Genomic DNA, 20,971 nt, shown 5'->3' with positions numbered 1-20,971 from the left:
GCAGCTTCAAATGCTCCGATTTTTACTGTGGAAGGGATGATGGGCCAAGTGGTAACCTGGGGATCAGGATTAGGTAGGAAGCTAACAAATGGAAGCATTCTGGTGGATGCCTCCAGGAAGTCTTATCAAGGCTCATGAAGAACAGAAGAAGGTGATTACACAGAGGGAGGTCAATTTACAAAGGTTATATTTTGCCTTGCCAACCTAACACCTTTCTGTGATGAGAAGACTAGCTCTGTGGATGAGGAAAAATCAGTAGCTGTCATTTGCCTTGATTTTATCAAGGCCTTCAGCACGAATTCACAGTTCAGCCACATGAGAGAGAAACCGAATGGATGGATGTACTTACTAGAAGATGAGTGGGACACTGACTAGACCACCAGATCCAAAGGGTAGTGGTCAGCAGTTCAAAGTCCAGTCACTGATGGCAAGTTTCTTATAGTTTTCATACAGAGTTGATATGGGTGCTAATGCTGTTTAACATCTTCATTAATAACCAGAATGATTATGTAAAGTGGACTGTCAGCAAGGTTTGAAATAATACCAGACTGGGAAGAGCAGATGATACATTGGACAGTTGCTCTTCAAAGGAATTTCAATAGACAGAAGAAATGGGCTGAGACGAACCTCACAGAGTTCAATGGGCAGGAATTCCTGCCCCATGACAGAATAAAACCTGGAGCGGTCCTAGCCAGGCCCAGTTCAGCTAAGCTGCAACTTTATGGAGTGGAGAACAAGTTGCACATGAGTCAGCCATATGCCCTTACAGTGGTTAAGGCAAATGGCAAATTGGGCTGCACTAATAACATCTTGGGCAGCAGTTTGAAGGACATCTCCTCATCGCCTGCCACACTGCATGGGGAGCACTGTATCCAAATCCATATTCTCCACTGTGTTAAAGGGTGTGGAAGATAACCAAGATGGCGGCGCACACAACAGTAACCGAGTCCGAGCACAGAACATTCAATAGAAAAGTTCATCTACCTTGGAAAAGAATAGTCTGTGGAAAGAATCTATTTGCTATCTTCAGCCATCTGAGGATGTTTAGAGAAGGGTGCAGGATGAAGAATGTGCAGGTTCTGCATCTGCTTATAAGAGGAAGGAATAACTGAGTTTTCAAAAGAAATTACAATTCTCCTAAATGTTATTTTTTGTGGTGTTTCCACATTTGCTAGTTTCGTATTTCTTTAACTTTACTTCAGGAAGTCTGATACAGATATAAGGCTTTGTTCCTCAATCAGTTAGAAGAGATTGGTGATAATATGATAGTGCTTTGGAAAATTATTTATAAAATATGTTTGTTATTTTAATAGGTTTTTTTTTTTAAATCAGTGGAAAGATGCTTTTATTCTGAAAATTCCAAACTTTGTTTATCGTTGATAATAGACCAACACAGTTGGTAAAAATAAAAAGAAGGTAGCATCAATACTATAGAAAACTCCAAGCTTTTTCTTCCCATAGCAAAGGTAGCACTCTTTAAGTGTATGGAGTTAAATATTCATGAAAGTAAAAACTATGATTCTAAAAGGGAAATCCTTTGTTTAACCTTCAATGATAATACAATTATAAATAAATCCATATGCCTGAAGCAAAAAATATTATGATCATGCAGCCTTCAGCTTTTACATATCACTTCAGTGTGTCCAGTGTTATGGGACACAGTAAGAATAACTTGGTATGGGTGTATAATGTCTTTTCAGATACTAAGCATTTTACTATTAAATTGGACCTTACCATGACAACTGGTACATGCCATGAAAAGTAGACACACCAAATTGTATGCATTTCAGTTTTTATTTGTGGCTTACACCGTCGTATAGAAATAATGGCATTAATCAGCAGTAGCTGTCATCCATTAACATATAATTTCTTTGGACACAGAATTATCTTTCAATAATTGCACAAAAACTAGAAAAAAACCCCTGTGATATTCTCACAGGATTTGAACTGTTGCTCCAATGTCACATTCTTAATTTGGATTTTTACTTAGGTTTTGAAATCCTGCAGTGAATATTTGACAATAGAAATACCATTAGTGTTTTCAGTAGTGCCATGTTCATGCCTACCATGCACAAAAAGACACTGTGGTCTGTATGAGTTTAAAGTACAGACAGTCATTCATTGACGAATATGCACTGTAGATAAATAGAACTGTGCCAAGCATTAGTATTTTAACCCACCCCATGACAGTGCCTGAAGAGTCTTTGCTGCCCGAGCAGGCACTAGTCAAGCAGAGAAGGGATACCTTCCACCACTTTTGTACAGTACTGACTACATGTTGATCCTTCTCTTGAGTCCTTGAGTTATTAACAATCCCATCTCAGCAGTCCTGCCTCAGTTTAACATTTTAGTGATGGTGTTTGCCTCTGGCCTACACTTTCTCACAACTCTGTAGTTTTCTCCAGAGTCAGAGCCAAGATTATGCAGCTGCATCAAATCAGAGCTCAGCCTTGGATCTGTACCACGTGGGAAGAGGAAGAGGTTAGGGCACTTCAAGTGGCTGGAAACTAGCCTGAATATGAGTTTCATCAATAAATTAAAGATCAGGTTGGGCAGATTTTCAGATTCATAAATCTTTTTAATTGGATCTGTATTTCAATCTGAACCTCAGCTGAGTGCATATGCATATACATATACTTTGTAGCCTATATAATACTTCTAAGTAGTGTACACATTAAATGTTGATGTTTATCCTCTGTAAAGATCGTGGTTCTGCCCACACACAAAAGATGGACTTGTAAGGTAGGGAAGCTGAAACCCTTAGCCCCAACATCCCCTAATTGTAAGTTGAATGCATCAGGTTTCTTATAGTTCTACTAAAAAATGAATAACTGGTATTATATATTCAGGACGTGATCCAAAGCCTAAGGAAGGCCACAGTGAGCTGTGGTTTGGAGGCTGAGAATCTATTTCCTTCATCCTTAATTGATTGAACAGTACCCAAAGTTATGTACTGTTGTACAATTTGAATTCAATGGGAAGACACGCTTTTAGACTTTTAATTTAATATATCATTATGGTTATTTCAATATTAATATCAGGTCTTTAAATTTATTTTCTCTTTTTTCTTTTTTTTATTCTTTCAGGCAAGCCCTGCCCCTATAATTGTCAACACAGACACCTTGGACACAATCCCTTATGTAAGTATTAAAGTTTTGTTTATTATTATGCGGAGTTTGTTTATTTTCATATAGAAACTCTGTTCAGTATCTCATAGAAGTTATAAACAGATCTGAAAGTTAAGCATGTCTTTTACAGTTACAGAGTTAATTTTTTTTCTAGAAAAGGAAATCAGGAATGATAATTGCACTCAGGTGAATTATAGCATGTTATATGCACATAATTTGTAGTTTATACTTGAACACATATGCTGTAACTTACTAAAACTAGGTTTTCTTTGGAAAAAAAAAATTATTTCATTGAAGCTGTCCTCCTTACCAGGGACATAAAGTATGAATATTTCTTTTTAGAGCAGTGTGCACCCTGCTAACTTATTAGAAAGATATCTAGATGCACAGTATAATATTAAAATGATGCAAACAGCTCTTCATTTGTCTGTCTATACTTCTTTTGTAGATGAAAATTGCTCATGATAAATAACAGTTCAAACTAATTGACTTTGTATTTTCTTATTAATGTCTCTTCTTTTGTACTACTTCTAGGAAAAAAGTTGTACTAAAATAAATGCATGTTTTTATTAGAGTTTAAAAAATCTGTTTTTCTAGAAGTGCTTGATATTATTGTCATTTTAGACTGTAAAATCAACTATAGTTGAAGGTAAAGGACACAGAGAAAGACAAAGCAAACACATCACAAAGAGAGTAACAGGATTAAATGACTGGAGGGAAAAAAAGCAAGTAGCACATAGACAGCCAGTGTCTAATCTTTCTTCTTACATCATCTTAGTTATCTTTTTAAAGCTCCTAATTAATGTCTCTCATCTGTCGTGTTTTGTCCGCATCTGTTTGTTATGATAACAATGCATAGATCTAATAATTATCTGCCTCCACCAATCATGTTACTGGCTTCTATCTTTCAGAAGACTGTTGATGATGAAGGAGTTTAATAGGGGTTGTCATGGCCTGTTTGTTTGTTATTGCCAATTCATAAAACTTAGAAGTTATGGGGCAGAGCACATGTAAAGATCACAACCAAGAATAATTTAGTAGAATGACAGTGCTATAAAGCAGAAGAGAATTAAATCCCTTGTTGGGAATATCAACCATTGGAAAGGGTGGAAAAGTTAAATAAAATTTCTCTGTTAATTTGCATTCAGCTTTCTTAAAAGGTTTCCTATCATTTCTGTCTCAGTTTTCCATCCTGACATCAGAACCATCTGCTATGGTCTCACACTCAATAGGGCCATCTAGCTTTTCTCCTGTTTTTTGATGAAACATTTTACACTTAATGTTCTCTAGTTCTTCTGAGGGATACGGGGAACAATTCTCATTTTCAGTGCTGGGCCTGTGCCCAGGATACTCTGCAGCTACAGCGTTAGAATTCCTAAATACAGGTGCAATTCCACTAGTGGCAAGATGCTCAATCTCTATGATTTATTCCCATAAAACAGTCTATCAATACTTACACACTTTTATACCACTTTTTAGTAGTGTTCCTTTCTCTTAAATAATAAAGAACAAGTGACCAAACACATTCAAGAGAAATATTGACAGTAGACTGAGAAGTGTCTGTGGGCTATTTCAATCTCCAACACATGATTTGAAACTAGATAAATACACAGAAGGTGCTTATTTTAGAAATAGAGAACTCTGAATTGGTCACCTTGCTCTTACCTGATGCCTGGGAAGAATTATTTCTCTTGGATATGACACACAGCAGCGCTATCATAGGACTTACTTAGACTAGCCAATAAGAAAGGTCAAAGTGAAGTGTATCTGCTGAGCCCAGGCCACCACAGTGCCCCACAGGACTTTGGGTCTCTGCCTTACAAATAGGAATTTCCTTATGATCAGGATTTGTATGCTTGAATGTCCTCCAAAATGAGGCACAAAGACAAACTATGATCAAATTACCTCTTCCTCCAAACTAATATTTGGGAGAGTGGGCTGGGAGACCTCTGTTTTCCTTCTTGCTCCTAGGAGTAATTCAATTTAATTTATTTTGTTTTCATTTTGTGATGTTTCCTCTGCTAGAAAGATGCTGTAGTCACTGGGCCAGTTACATGTTTGTTTGTTTGTGCATCCTCTCCTTGCCCAGGGAACCTTCCCAAAACGGTTTAGTGACAGCATGTGGTGGATTGACTCTGGTCAATAGCCAAACACTCTTTTCACTCCTCTCTGATGTGGGTCAGGAATAAAAATAGGAGATGGACAATCAGAGTTATGTATTGAGATAATGGTAGTTAAATAGGGAAAACAAATACTGCATACACAGGTAAAGAAAAATAAGGAATTCATTCATACTTCCCATGAGCTGGCAGATGTTTAGACTTTTCCTGGAAAGCAAGGTTTCATCCTGTGTAGCTGTTACCTCGGAAGACAAATGTCATAACCATGACCCCTTTCTCCTCCTTTCCCTGAGCTTTTATTGCATACCACCATATGATCTGGAATATCCCTTTGGTCATTTGGGGTAACCTGTCCTGGCTGGATCCCCTCCCAGACCTTTACCCACTCCAGCCAACTTGCTATTGGGACAGGAAGGGAAAAAAATGGAAGGAGAGAAAGCCTTTGGCAATAACCAAAACACTGGTGTGTTATCAACATTGTTTCAGCCACATATCGAATCATAGCTCTACATGGGCTACTGTGGAGAAAATAAACTCCATCCCAGCAAAACCCAGTACAGCCTATAATATTGTGTGGGTCCTGCAATACAGCCTATTACATCATGGGCTGTTAGGGAGACAAATTTTCCAAACCAGATGAGCTAAGTGTATAATAATGCAGCCATCATCATCCAATTTATTTTACAGGAAATATAATTTGGCAGATATGCCCTAAAATATTTTTTCTGGACAGGTCAGTTCAGAGAGATAACAGAAAGCTAGATTTAATTATGATTTTTGCAACTTGAACATGAGTCAAGCAGCTGCTTTTTCAGCACTGTCAGGACTTTCACACATGCCTGGCAGAAGATTGGGGACATCTTTGATGAGTGTCCTTAGTATCCTTAAGTATCCTTAGAGTTAACTAGCTAGTTATTAGCACTTCTGAAAAGTACTATTGTTTTTTAGTTGCCATAAAATAAACATCTAACAATATTGGGATGAATTATTTTATGGAACAGAGAATCCAAGTTAAATTAAAATATTTTCTGTCCAAAGCTAAAAGAAGCCTTGATGTAAATGGGCATAGAATCACTGATCCTCTCTCCTAACTGTAGAGTGTCTAAAACACCCAGAAATACTGATGTTTGGGAGTATAGTAATCTTAGATCCCTGATATTCATCCCTGATATTCAGCTCCCATTGTCCAAGTACAGATGGAGTCCAGGAAGACTGATGGGAAGAACTGGAAGAATTTTTTAGATCTTAATAATTGGGTCATGTTTCCAATGTTCACATTCTTTTTTTCATATCCTGTCTTTCTGTAGTCTTAGATGGTTGTCCTTTAATTCTTTCCATTGAATGTGCCTTCCAGAAATCTGAGTAACGTTTCCAAATCAACTTGTTAAATAAAATTAAAAGGCAAGTGAATGTATAAGCAAGTGATATGTAACCAAAAATTTCTGACATAATATTTTTTTATTTCTGACTGTTAGGTTTTTATAAGATGCTTTTCATGACAACTAGTTAGTGCTTTCCAGTCAGGTATTTGCAAAAAATAAAATAAAATGCTGCTTTAATTAGATAAAATATATAATTTTCCTTTTATTAAGATCTATTTTTTCTTAAATAACTGTAATTTCCATTGTACTTACCATAACAAAATTAAATAATCCATTTTATACCATGTAGAAATTATTTCCAAATAAACACTGTAATAGGCATGGACTTTCAAATTTTAGTGAATCAAAATGGTATTTTTTTCTGACATTACTAGCCACAACTAATAGCCTGATAAATCCCTAAATAAGGTCAGGCTATTTTTAGTACTGTTCCATGCCACTTGGAGAGTTCTCATGATTTCATTAGACTGTTGGCTCAGCAGCATGAGAAACCTGTCTTGTTGTTTCATTTTATGCAATGTACCTATGATGCATTTCCATTTCATTAACAGCTCTGCCCATCCTCCCTGTCATCTTCCTCCAAAAATTCCTGAGTGCTTTTGAGGGAGACTCCTTGCAGTAATGATCAGCATCCACAAAGCATGTTCAAATGTCGTGTATCCATTGGTCCACCGGAGAGATATTTCCTTTTTACAGTTGGTATACAACTGGCAAACTGAGTGATTTGTCTCAATAGCACTCTAATGATTTAAAATCACTTTATAAAGTGTTTTGATACTGTTGACATTCTTCAAACCTTTCAACTCAATAGTTCAGAAAAAAAATCATCCTTTGAGGAACTAACTGTTTTTCATCAGTAGGCTTTTCTTAAATGGGATAAAAGAAAAGGCCTTATTCTATTAGAGTGTGTGTTATTCCTTATAATTTGGGCCTGCAGTGAATAACAGAAGAAACAGTTAATTAGTCTTTTTCTAGGTTCAGTCGTTTGAAAATTTTGGCTCACCAAGCTTGGGGAATAAATTTGATAGGAAGCTTCGATGGTACAAAAAGAATTATTCTGTGGCATTTTAAGCACAATTAAACATTTGTGGGAGTTTGTTTGTTCTCTATTCTTTGGCTGTAAATTTTAGATTTCTTTGTATAATGAGAAACATTAATTTAATAACATGTGAATCATCTCATTTTCTCTGTTGCACAGAATAAGCCTTATTTATTTCTTTTTTAGTTTCCAGAAAGCTGCATGGTTCACTTAGAAGTAGCTATAATGCTGATTTTGCTGTATCACTTTAAGAAATTGAAGGGAACCTTTCTATTTATTTCATGATGGAATTTTATTTTCTTTTAATCCTAACAAAAGATTTAAATAAATTCACTCAGGAACCATGGTTGCCCTTTCCTCTCCCATCTTGTCACAGTGATAAGATTTTGGGGAACATGTACTTTATTCTCCTTTCAGTCACAATGAATTCCTCATATTTCTTCAATCTCCCATTGTTTTTCCAAGTTATTATTATTTTTTATTACTATTTTATTATGAGTTATTGTTATTTTATTGCTGGTTTGCTTTGCTAACCATGCCGCCTATGCTGAGTTCTGTGCAGATACACTCAAGTTGTTTTTTGAAAAAAGTAATTTTCAAACTATGTAGGTTATGTTCTCGTGAGTTGTAATCAAATCTTTGGATTGTTTTACACATGCCTGAGCGTGGCCATGCAGATGGCTGTGCAGTTGTTTTGGTGCATCACTGCTTGGGGACACTGTGAGCTCAGACCCTTCCTGGAGTGTGGCAGTGCCCTATGACAGCTCCTGCTCAGGCAAGGGAGGCGGGAGCAGGATGATGCCAAAATGGGGAGTTTAGGAAAATTTTCAGCTTTCTTCTCCATCATCCACCTGGATTTAGCACATTAGAAGGAGGTACATAAAAGCTTAAACAAAGGCTGAAAAGAAAAATAAATTCTTCCTGTTCTGATGTCATGGATGGAATCATGCACTTCACTCTCAAGTAAGAAGAAATAATATATTTTATTGATATAAGAGAGTGAGTTAATGAAGTCCGATAGTAAATGTGGCAGTAGTTTAACAAGAATCAATGACAAGGTACATTTGAGTATTTACTGCATGGAGAACAGTCAGATAAAATTTTTATCCTCACATGGAGTCATGAGATTCAGAAAGGACCCTGTTCCATTCCAGACTTCTCAGAGGGAAGTTTAGGTGCAGCTGGATCCACACTTAGTCTGAGACTTTACTGATGGTTTATGTCTAAAGGATTATGTATATGCAATCACAGAATCACAGAATCAATTAGGTTGGAAAAGACCTCTGAGATCATCATGTCCAAGCTTTGACCGAACCACCATGTCAATAGAACACGACACAAAGTGCCATGTCCAGCCTTTTCTTTAAACACCTCCAGGGACAGTGACTCTACCACCTCCCCGGGAAGTCTTTTCCAATGCTTAATCACCCTTCCTGTAAAATTGCCAGGTTTCAGTGTGCTTATTCCTAATTCACTTAGTGAGTATCTGATGTGACAAGGAATCTCTCAACCTTGAGGAGTAACCTTGAGAGGCATCCCTGCCATGCAGGAGAGTCCAACAGTCCTTGGGCTGTCCGCTATTCTTGGAGTAAGATGATTGACTCATAGTCATTTTTGCACACTGACCCAGATGTTAGTTTCTTCCAAATTTGCCTTGAGTCAGACATTGACCAACATTTTGGTTGCCCAAATTAACCCTTGGCTATTGTGTTGTTAACTGTCTCCCCAAACCCACTTTGAGCCAGATTCAGCCTTCAGGTCCAGATACATCCATGACCGACCATCACTTGTGGTGATCACTTGAGCAGGGTTACTGCTATGGAATATAAAGGTCAGGCTGGGAGCAGGAGGGTGGAGCACAGAGCCACATCTGACTATAAAAAGGATAGGGAAAATTTACAAATTTCTGAGAGATACACAGTACCATAAGGGTTTTGATTGGATGATATTAATGTAGGTAGGTGCAGCCTAGACCTAGATAATATGTTGGAGGAGGGAGATGGCCTTATGTATTTCTTCAATAAAGCATGTCTTTTGCCATTACATAATGAATATTAAATGTAATATGTGACTATGGCTAATGAGCAAATTTTTGAAGACAATGGTAATAGAGGAGTAAAAAAAAATTCTGGTCTAAAAGGGTAGGATCTGATTTTTTTACAAAAGTAGGGAGCACATGGAGTTGGGGGGTTTTATTAATAGTGCATTAAAATATATAAAAATATCATCATATAGAAGTATATATTTTTTCCCTTTGACTTCTCTTCAGAATAAATTTGTTGCTTCTTTCTTAATTAGTTTGATCATAGTCTTGAAAATCAGATTGCACATCTTATTATCTCAAATGACTCTTACAGTTTCCAGATTGTTAACAACCAGTTTTTGTTGGTCATTGTTTATACTCATCTTTCAGCCTGTCAGTTAATGTGGATTACAATGAAAAAGCTAAATCTGATAGAACTTTGTGCTAGTTTTTCAAAGCTGCATTCTCTGTTTTGGCCCTTGAATTGTATTACAGCAATGTTGCTTGCCCTGGCAGTCACTGCTGTGTTCTGCATGTCATTGTTTCTGCAGTGGGATAAGAGGTTTTTCTTTTATAATAGCAGTATTGACAGGATTGATTTTGTTTATAAAATATTTTGTGATCATTAGTGAAGAAGGTGCTACACAATACAAGACTAATGAACATAAAACAACTCCCCTTAAACATGCAAAAATAGAAAATTCTTCATTCTGCTGTTTGATGATCTAAATGGATTCTGGTATGATGGATCACAGAAAAAATATGCTGCTTCTGTACAGCAAAAGTACAGAAGGGATCTTATGAATCTGATTTATTTTGCCTCTATTTCATATCGATTGTTTTTCTACCTGAAAATGAATATATTTCAAACCTTGTCCTTTAAAATATACAGTTTTAGAAAGAAATATCTTTTAAAAAAAGGTCCCAAGTGGTATTGAAGTAAAAATGTGATTGTTTTTAGTGGGTTTCTCTTTTAAATTCTGGATGTAGTTTTTAATATTTAAACCTCATCAGAGACATAATTTTTAACTAAGGGAAAAAGCAAATAAGTAAAATACCTTCAAGATTCTAGGAGATTACTTTTATTTTTCCCAGGAATGAATACTACTTTGCATATTTGATATTTTGATTTTTTTTTTATATTACATAAAAAGTCAGAAACCCTTTATTGTGTCTGGAGGTAGGTAGAATTATCAACATCCTGTCAATTCAACAAGTAAAAACATCCTTAGGTCACGTATCTAATTATTCTTTCAGACTTCCATTCTGCAAAATTATAATACTTTCCATTTTCAATTGCCTGTGAATAATGCTGGACCTAAGATTCAATCAAGAAGTTCTTTCTGTAGATGTTTGAAATGCTGTCATTAGCAGTCTGAGAGAGAAGTTTATTGAACTTATGTAGAGAGCACATCATACCCTCATTCGTGTCCTTTGCTTCAGGTAGACACAGCATAGAGAACGTGTAATGCTTCATGCTTTTTGGATTTGGACTACTTGGAGCAGAAATACTTTAGCATTTCAGTCCAGATCATGGGTGTGCTTGAGAAGCAAATTCCCTACATTTACCAGTCTTAGTTAACACCGTGAAGTTTATGAAGCAAACCTTTTGACAAACAACTACACCTGACAACAGGCTTCTGGATACCCCACTGTCAGGCAGATGGTCCTTTGAGTGACAAGGTAATACACCCCTTGAAAGAGGTACTGTGCTTTGCTTTTGCAAGTCTATTCTTGTTGGGCCACTCTTTTTATCCTTGTAGCCTCTGCTGTAGGGAAGCCAGACAGACATTGCTCTATCAGGTATTTTTATCACTCTAAGAAAAATCTTATACGCTATATACGCATGGGAGTAGGGGAGTGTGTACATACCCCTCCTCTACACTCAGCTATACTTCATTTTTAATTTGTCCTACATAATTTTTCCATGACGTTGGCACATACTGCAGAATGCAGAGTATGTCTCTCAAGAGTTGTTTGAAGCACTTGGAGATCTGAGTCAGGCTAGGATTACATGGCCCCAATTGATCTAAATTAAATGTAGTTTGAATTTGGTTTTCGTCTTTCTCTCCATAGCCTTCAATTAGCTTTTATTTTAGTGTGACTTTTTACACTACAGACCCACTGCTAATGTTACTGGATGTTGTAGCAGTAAGCTAAAATAAGTTGAGTTGGTAGGTTTGCAAACATCCAGTGGCTAACATATCCTCTTGAAAATAAGCTTTTATAATGCAATCCATGGTCTTAAGCCATGTCTTTTGCTTAAAATGCTTCGTTAGAATATATATAATTAAGACCCATGGCAGCTGGATTGGAACTAAATGATCTTTAAAGTCCCTTTCAACCCAAACTATTCTGTGATTCTAAGAAGTTGATGAAGTTCTTCAAGTACACAAGACTATTTTTCCACAGTGATATTTTTATTTTGACTTACATTGTCATGAAGTCACAGTTCTGGACTGAATTGGGAAACAGCATAAAGAGTACAAGAGAATTAAGTCTATAGACTTAATTTCTTTGTGATTCAAGAAAATGGCACTTGTAGGTAGATTTCACTGTATTAGAAAGGTGTAAAACTTAACTGAAAGTAGTTGTCAAAAATTAAAGAGCTAGCACAGATATCACCATCTTAATAGTTTTAATTATGGAAAAGGAAGAAAGCTCTCCTATTCCATAAGACTTCATTTTGGAGGATTTCAGATTAATTAGGCACAATTTAGAGTGCTGCTTTCAGAGACAGACATGTTCCTTTTACCTTGGATAATCTAAGAAGTAGAGAAAGTAACTACTCAGTATTGAAAAGAAAGTTTATTTTGATGAAAAGTGGAAAACAAAAATATTGCTTTCATGTATTATTGGAGATAGAATAACTTGATTTCAATGGTGTTTCATTCCTTTAATGTGTCTGAAATTTATTTTATAAGAACTCTTCCTTGTAATTTTAAAAATATTCTGGTTTTTTATGTGTAGAATTTTTTGATATTTTACTTTGCAAGCTACCTGTTAAAGTTCAGCCAAGGCAAAGTTGTTATCCTGACACTACCTAAGACATCATTAATAATAGCATTGGATAGAAAATATTTCCTTCCCTCATAATCTTTGATGTATTACTCTTAACATTATCCACTGTGTTTTTCATAGAAGCATTTTTCATATTATTTATGTTAACTTTTAAAAAATTTGTCTAGCTACAGCATGTTCTTACTCTTTTCCTACAGCAATAAAAAAAGATCTAAATGAACACCATTATCTTTTAATAAAAATGCAAAATTAGCCATTTAAATGCTCTCTCATTTTCCTCCATTGTTAAACTATGATTAGCTGATCTATGCTATAAAACTAACACAATTCCAGCACAGCTTCAGCAAATATTCTGAAGTCAAGTCCCTACTGTTGCAAGTTGTGAGTGTAGACTGTTTTGGAATATGACTAATTTCATCCATATTTTACATAATAAAACCCCATGTTACTTTTAATGCAGTGATCTGGTGAATGAGCCTCAATAGTAAATTACATTTTTAATCAGTGTTTAGATGACCTAGCTTTCTGCATAGAGTAGAAAACCCAAATATGCCACAGATAATATCTGTTTTCCCGATCTTAGAAATTGCAGCCCTTATTATTTTCTATAGAAGATTGACTTGGTTTGAGGGTAATATAAAGTAGAGATGCCTAAATGAGATAAATTTCCACTTTGTTGAGATTATTAATAGAAGGAATTGACAACTGAAGTGAATTTCTTTTTGTATCTTTCATTAACATATTCAATCAACTGTTGAGTGATTCGTGCCTGTAAATTGTTCTGTATAAAGATGACAATAGTTTAAAATTTTGGATTCTTTTTAGTCATAAATTATTTGTCCTGAATACAAGATGTTTTATGTTAGGTAGGCAGAAACACTTTATTGGATATTGGCAGGTGGGATTCTTTTATTTTTTTCACAGCTTAAGTGAGCAGTAGTGTGGTCATAATAAAATTAATCTTTTCTAATGTTCAGATCCAGGCCTTAGACTTTGCAAAAGTTATAGAAAGGTGAGCATAGCACACTGTGGGTTTATCTTGATACTAACGAGCTATATTAGTTTTTCAAATAATGTGCATAGTGCAAGGTTGTTTAATCACTCTGATTCCAACATAGTTTTTCTCTTTAGTAGAAGCAGATATCTGGTATCTTAATAGTGCTCTTTCTTATTCTAAAAATTTTAAAAGTCTTCAACAGTCCATATGACCTTTTTGTTTTCCACCCAAGGAGAAGAAGTGTAATTTGCAGCTGGTGCTTTCATTACTGTTTCATTTCTTTTTAGAGGCATTGTGTATTAATTAGAAGTTGGTTTGTAAAATAAGTCAGAGAAGTACTCTTCTTTCATTCTCGAGGCATTTGATTTTCATGTAGAAGGGCAAAAATATTTTTTAGTTTATAAACATTTTTCCATATATGTTGACGTTGAAAGATGTTCATCTTTCTTTCAAAATAAAGACCAATATGCAGGAGTCATTCTCATGTCTTAGGGAGACTGATCTCATCCATAAGACATGTTGATCCTTAGTCAGGACTGGGCAGCCCTCTGTCAATTTTATGTTTCAAATTAAATTGATTTCTATATGCAGATCTATTGAAGGAAAATAAATTATACTTGACTTTCTCCCCAGTTCTTGATTTTCACATCTTTTTGATTTTTGGCTGTAACTAAAACCTAGTTAATCTATCATTTGTAGACATTCCACTGCTTTACTAAAATTAAAGCTTTAATGTTGTATGTACTTCACCATGATACACACTTTGAGCACATTCTTATTTCTAGATCTCTTTCTAGCCACTGTTCTTTCCCTGCTGTTTCTTCTTAGTGAAGAATGATTCAAAAAGATTGTGAGTGTAGCTTTCCTTGTCACATTTTTAATCTTTCTGCTTTGGTGAAAATAGGAGGTACATAGCAATAAACATGAGCCTGCAAAGTTAAAGAACTTTTTTTCAGTTTAGCATCACATGGTGTTGTAGTATGTGATAGCAAAAAATGTTATCTTTGCAGTACATATGCATGAATTATTACAAGATGTTAGGGGGTTGCTAAATTTGGTAGCCTGATAGAGGCAAGGCTGTTGCAACTCCATGCCACAGAGCTCAACAGTAGCAAGGCTGAACCTGTATTCCCAGTAAGCACAAACAGGACACATATACAAGTATCCACATCTGAACAGAACACAGTAGTCAGTGTTCACACAAACAGAAGCACCACCAGTGGCCTCATAGTGTCCACCTCCCCCATGCGTTGCATACCTACATTTGTACAGTGTGAAAGCTGCCAGTAGCTGGATTTAGACTCAGGAGAGCTGGCCCCAGATCCTTGCTGTCCCAGAAGGTGTTCCCTGGGTATGCAAGCACTTGAGGCTAAAACCCCTCTCTAGCTGCTGGTACAGACCACTTTGCACAAACCAACATACACACACTCTGTGGGTCTATGATCCCTCCAGCATGATTCTTCCAGTAGCGGAGCTTATACACGCATTCCATCCAGTAGCTGGCCCTGCATCCTTGTTCTTACTCCTGCACGGTAAAACATACACACACACACAGAGGTGTCTCAGTCAGACACTGGATCCTAAAGTCTTTTGGGCAATTGCCATGGAATCCATGTCCCTTCAGTAGCCAGCTTCTTCAGTTGTCTTACTTCCAGTTACACACACTTGTCCTGCCTTCTGACTCCTTCACCTTCCCCTGCAACTAGTCCAGCTTGATGTTTGCTGGCAACCACCCACTGCTACATGCACCCGCATGCACTCCAGCTGCTGGTACCACAGACCCCGACATACACTCAGAATAGAACACCTCTATACCAAAAAATGGGTAGAAATGGAATTTAAAAGAAGACATGACCAGAAGATGCTCAGATGGCACAGGGCTTGGACAGAGAAGTGAACTGACTAACTCTGTCTACATGTTACTGGCCTCTTCTCTCCACTTATCCCTCTGTTTTCCTGTGCTTCTTTCTCTTCAAACCACTTCTATCCCTACTTTTTTCACACCTCTTGTTCCTCACCTAAAAATCTCATAAGTCTTGTTACAATCCCAAGATGTTTGTTCCCTGTGTCCTGCAGTGTGTCCCACCCCCACAGGCAGTGATACCCTCCCCAGGCTGTAAGGTGCTCTCCAGCTGACCCACAGTGCTGGGTGTCACCCTGAGCCCACAGGACTGAGGCTTCCCAGGGAGGGGATGGATTTGTGACAGGTGGATTCTTCCACCTGCCCTTGTGCCTCTGTGCTCATATGTGTGCATGTGCACCTTTGATGGGCTGATGGCTCCTGTGATGAACCCAGGATGAGGCAGAAAAAGATTAATCCTGAAAAATAATTTGTCTGTGGAACAGACATGCTAGAGCATGTACAATGTATTAAAGGCCAGTAAAATATCTGTTTAGTGGCCCTGTGCATATTAGAGAATTTGATGTCCAGGAGATAATTTATACACAAATCTAGCTATGATGATCACTGACCGTTAACTTCATTAAGTATCGTTGAGACAATAACCAGAATATTTTCCATATCTCTGCTGCCAAATAGTTTAGGTTTAGATGTGGAAGTTATAGGTTTCATTATGTCAGGAAACCTATGGAGAACATAGTAAAAATACTTCATATAACTGGTAATATATGCTCTACTTCTGGAGAGAGATGATGCGATACTTGACACTTTAAAGTAGTATTGCATGACATCAAACATTTTCAAAGTACTTCTGGGTTGCAGTTGTGCATTTTAATGTCGTAAAAATATTCTTAGAATGTTTCTTCTACCAAAAGTTTTTCCAACACTGCTTTCTTAAAGTGAAGGAGCTTGTTGTGCACTGCAACTTTTTGTGCTTGTTTCAAAGAGCATTATGTGTCAGCATTTTTCTCAAGCTTTCTTTTGGCTTTTTCCTCAGTGCTTCAGTAAAGCATCTCTCATCTCTTCTGTTGTATGCAGTAGTTAATACGTAATATTAAAAGGGTTCAGGTTTTTTTAGAATACTGAGGCAATGCATAAAAATTATTTGCAAAGTAACTGTCAGGTTCAACTTTCAAGATTTCATTATTATGTTGGAAATTAGACTGAAGGTGGATGAAGTGGTATATCCCTCTCTCCTTAGATTTAAGTTGAAGAAATTTTTATGAAAAACTGAAATTCTCTCAAACTGATGTGAACCAGGTTTTTTCCTACCAAGAAATCTTGAGAAGCATTTGGAACAGTTTTCTGAATTTTGGTTAGGTTTAGATTGTGACTGGTGATGGTCAGTCAGGTTGTATTAGCTTCTTCTTAGGGTTAATCCCTGTGAACAACAGTTACGTCAATTTTCTTTCTCTGAGCTTGGGATGAAGAGTAGAAAACCAGCAGCAGAATTAACTGGGCATGAGGGAGCTGTTCTGCTCTGCTTTTAATTGCAGAGTGCAAAGGACTGTGGCTCCCTTCCTGTACATACACTAAAGAGTCTTCCAAGATTTTAAGAGAAATAGTGAACCTTTCTGCTGCTATAAAAAATAAAGTGAGTCAGGCATAAAAAGATTGTCCTGTGGAATACATAAACATCTATTTTTTAAATGCACATGTACTTTATGTACATGAATAATCTTTATTACGCTTTCTTTTTTAATTCGTGCAAGTATTTTGTTTACTTTTTCAGGGCTGCTCCCTCCCGCTGGTGTAAGTACATCCACAGATTAATAAATGTAACATCAGTTAAACTAGTACAAGCCCAGTGACACCAATGGGGTTGCACCAGTGCTACTGACATTATAGTTCAGCCTTCAGTACTCTGCCAGAGTTAACACATGAGAATAAAAAAACAAAAGACAATTCTTTGATTATGTTTTGTTTTTTTTTTTTTTTTCATGGGATGAAAGAGCAGTGAAAGGAGTATTAACTCTCAAAGCTAAACAAAGATTCTGGGAGACAATTTTAGCCACAGAAACATGAGTCAGAGTATGTTCCATTTTAGCAAATTGCAAGAGATTGGATTATGTTGGTTGCATATTTATTTGTTGAGGAAATGGGGCATACCTATTAGATCTATTATATATTATTTTCATAATATGATTGCCACATAAGCATGTCATGGATATGAAAGAATGAAGTCAATTAGTGCTTTTCTTTCTTTGCCTAGAATTTTGCCAGTTAGTATGCTAGTGATTGCTCCTTAAAGCTGAGACACAATTTTATCTTAAGTGTTTAAATGAATCAAACTTAACCCACAGTTTAATTTAATAATGTTTGCCTTTTAAACACTCTAACTAGTTACCAACTTTTCAAATTAAGTCGTGTAAATTTTAGTATTAAAATTATTAAATAACCTTATAAGTCCCTAGTTGCAAGTACTTTATAATCTTTGTTAATGGAATAAGGTCAATCAAGTAACAGCAATTTTCCATTTTTATGTATCTTATGCATGGAATGATAGATTACACAGGAAAATAATTTCTGGAAATGTATGAACTGTTCAAATTTTTCACAGGTTTGATGGATATTCTTCTAAAACTGAAATAGAGGAGAGACAGAAGAACCTAACAAACTGAGCATTTATGATAGCTCATATGTTACCATGTCAGCAATGGCAGAAGCACATTAGAAAATTAAAGGCTAAGTGACTGTGAACTTCTGAAGCTGTATAGTAAATGATCTGAATTGTACAAGAAAGAATGTGATTTTGTGGAAAGAGATTACTGGATCCAGTCCTCTGCACTGATGTATATTCTAAATTTAAGGTACAAAAATACAAGGAATTTTCAAAGAATTGTAGAACTGCTTGGGCTGGAAGGGACCTTAAGGATTGTCTAGTTCCAAATCCCCTGCCAAAATTTTAAGAAACAATTTTTTTAGGATGCAAATCCTAGAAGTCTAAAGTGTCTCCATATAGTCAGTGGGCAGACACAGGTTCTTCAAATGACAATTCCATCCTCTCTCCAGTTCCTGTAAAAAAAAAAAAAAAAAACCTAGATGACTGCTTGACTTAGATATCTACTTGTTAGACAGTTAATATAATATGATGACATATGAATTTCTCTTAGCATAAGAGAGAAGGTTGTAAGTACCAAAGCTGAACTGTGCATTCTTCTTCTTTTGTTGGTACTAATTTTGTACAAGCTGGAAGCGCTAGCCTAAATGGAATTCAACGTGGATATAACTTCATTTCCATTTACTGTGAACCCTGTTTGAAATCATGATCTCTGCTTTGATCTGCTCCATGTGCTATGCTTATAAAACTGGGAGTTTTGTGTTGGGTCTGCATTAGCTGTATCAAGTGCTTACACTTACAACAATATGGGCACTTTTCTTCTGTGGAGTGTATGGCCAACATCAGAATGTGGACAAAACAAAAAAATGAAGGAAAAATTGAAGGCGCACATCATAAAAAACAGTGTGTTATTACAAAATGTGAACCTCATAAAATAACAAGAATACCTAGGAGGAGGGTATCAAGATGTTTGTTTTTCATACTGTAGGAAGTGTCAGTTCAATGGTGACAAAACTGCTGGAAAAAAAATTCTAAATTTTTGCTGAATAGTGAAAAGGCCTGTGAAGAGTGAGAGAAACAAGTAGGAGAAACAAGAGAATCCCTTATTTTGACAAGATTTTGAAACTGTATTTAAGCAGGTGAAACATTGGTGAAAAGAATCAAGGAACATGGAGTGTATGGGTGACTTAATAGGAGTCATGGGAGAAGATTATGTTTAAAGTTTAGTTGGAAAATATGAGAAGGCAGAAAACTGGTCATGAATAATGCTTTGGTTGAAAGGGGATTAGATAAAGTATGTTTAAATTAGTACATGTGTGTGTCCATCTGTGTATGAGAGAAAAACAGAACAAATTTGGGAGGTAATAAGAAGGAAGAAACAAGTAAAAAAACTGAAAGGAATTAAAATCAGAGAAAACAGTGGAGGCTGAGTTGGAGACATGAGAAGTGATTAGAGCTGGGGGATGGTAGTTCACAATAGATACAGGAAACATGACTGTTCTGAACAAGATTTGAGGAATGAAGTAGACTAAGATAAAATTACAGATTTGGGAATCAATCAGAGAAGACTGATAATGGCTACTTTCCAAATGACCTTTTTTATTAAGGGGATGAAAACAAGAAAACCAAGAAAACCCGGGGTAACAGGGAGGGAGGCAGAAAGAGGAAACAATGAGTATGGTACATGAATAATGAAGAAGAGGCTAAAAATTAAGTCCCGGAGGATGTAGGAGGCATCTAAGAAGAAAAGCATGAGTAAATAAAGCACCCTTTGAGCAGAGCACAAGTTGATCATGACTGCACTGCAGATTTTTGCAGGTGTTGACCAGAAGCTGGATTTGGCTTCTTGGAGCTCTGCTTCTTGTGTGTTGAGGTCAATATCTTCCCTAAAGGGTGTACAGGGACGGGTGGTTGAGTGTTCCGTAGGCATCTGTGGAAGGATCCACAAAGACCCATTCCTGATAAAGTATAATTTTCTTTCAAAATCATATGGTCTTTTCACTCTTCATACCAGAACAGTTATATTATGACAAGAAAGTTTTAGGTTATGGTAAATTTTGATTCAAGGAACTTAACATATTGTCCTTGTTGCCTAAAGGAAATATGGATAAAAAGAAGGAAATGGGTTTAGTTATGCACTGTAATTAAAAATAGATGTGGGATATCTTATATAAAAAGTCCATAAAATGTACTCGCTCAGATGAAGAAGAGTAGCATGAAAAACTTTCTGGCAGCCTTTTTAGGACAGCTTGAAAACACAAAATCATCACATTTAAAGTCAGAGAAATCAGGAGAGTGTTTTCTATATGTTTATATACAGTAAGAAAAGAAACTTCTAATGCTTTTGGAAAGCAATATCAAAAGAACATCAGCAGCTTTTCTTTGACAATTAATGAAGAAATAACACAAATCTAGAGGTGTAAAAAGTCTAAATAAGGATCACTATTTGGTCTTACTGACAAAACAGAAATTGTGAAGGGCTTTTTAAATCTTATACTTGTTAAATTACCCAAATGACCTTGATGTTTCTGAAATGTAAAATAACATGGTCTAGCGAAAGGTGACCCTGCCCATGGCAGGGAGGTTGGAACTAAATGATCTTTAAGGTCCCTTCCAACTCAAACCATTCTATGATTTCTGATTCTAGGACCATCTCTAATTATACAGCAAATTGGAAATTTTTAAAAGACAAATATATCCTGGCATTACTTTCCCAACAAGAGATTGGCAATCTCGTATTCTGCTGGGATTTGGGTGATTAGACAACTGGTAAAACCATAAAGCCAAAGGAATAAAATTTA

The 20,971-nt window shown here is 36.3% G+C and overlaps 1 protein-coding gene across 19 annotated transcripts in view; it reads left to right on the top strand.

Annotated features, from left to right (window-relative positions):
* Positions 1 to 20,971, top strand: part of DLG2 (discs large MAGUK scaffold protein 2) — a 997,608-nt gene that overhangs the window by 597,383 nt on the left and 379,254 nt on the right. For all 19 annotated transcript variants that reach the window (XM_017819622.1, XM_017819624.1, XM_017819626.1 and 16 more), the window contains one exon: positions 3,087 to 3,140. In XM_017819622.1, the coding sequence (XP_017675111.1) occupies positions 3,087 to 3,140 (54 nt within the window). The remainder of the gene's footprint in view (positions 1 to 3,086; positions 3,141 to 20,971) is intronic.

The sequence above is a fragment of the Lepidothrix coronata genome, unplaced genomic scaffold (genome assembly GCF_001604755.1).
Source record: "Lepidothrix coronata isolate B3197 unplaced genomic scaffold, Lepidothrix_coronata-1.0 Scaffold76, whole genome shotgun sequence".
NCBI classification, from domain to species: domain Eukaryota; kingdom Metazoa; phylum Chordata; class Aves; order Passeriformes; family Pipridae; genus Lepidothrix; species Lepidothrix coronata.
Note: the sequence above shows the minus strand (reverse complement) of the source record. Positions and strands in the feature narration are given on the sequence as shown.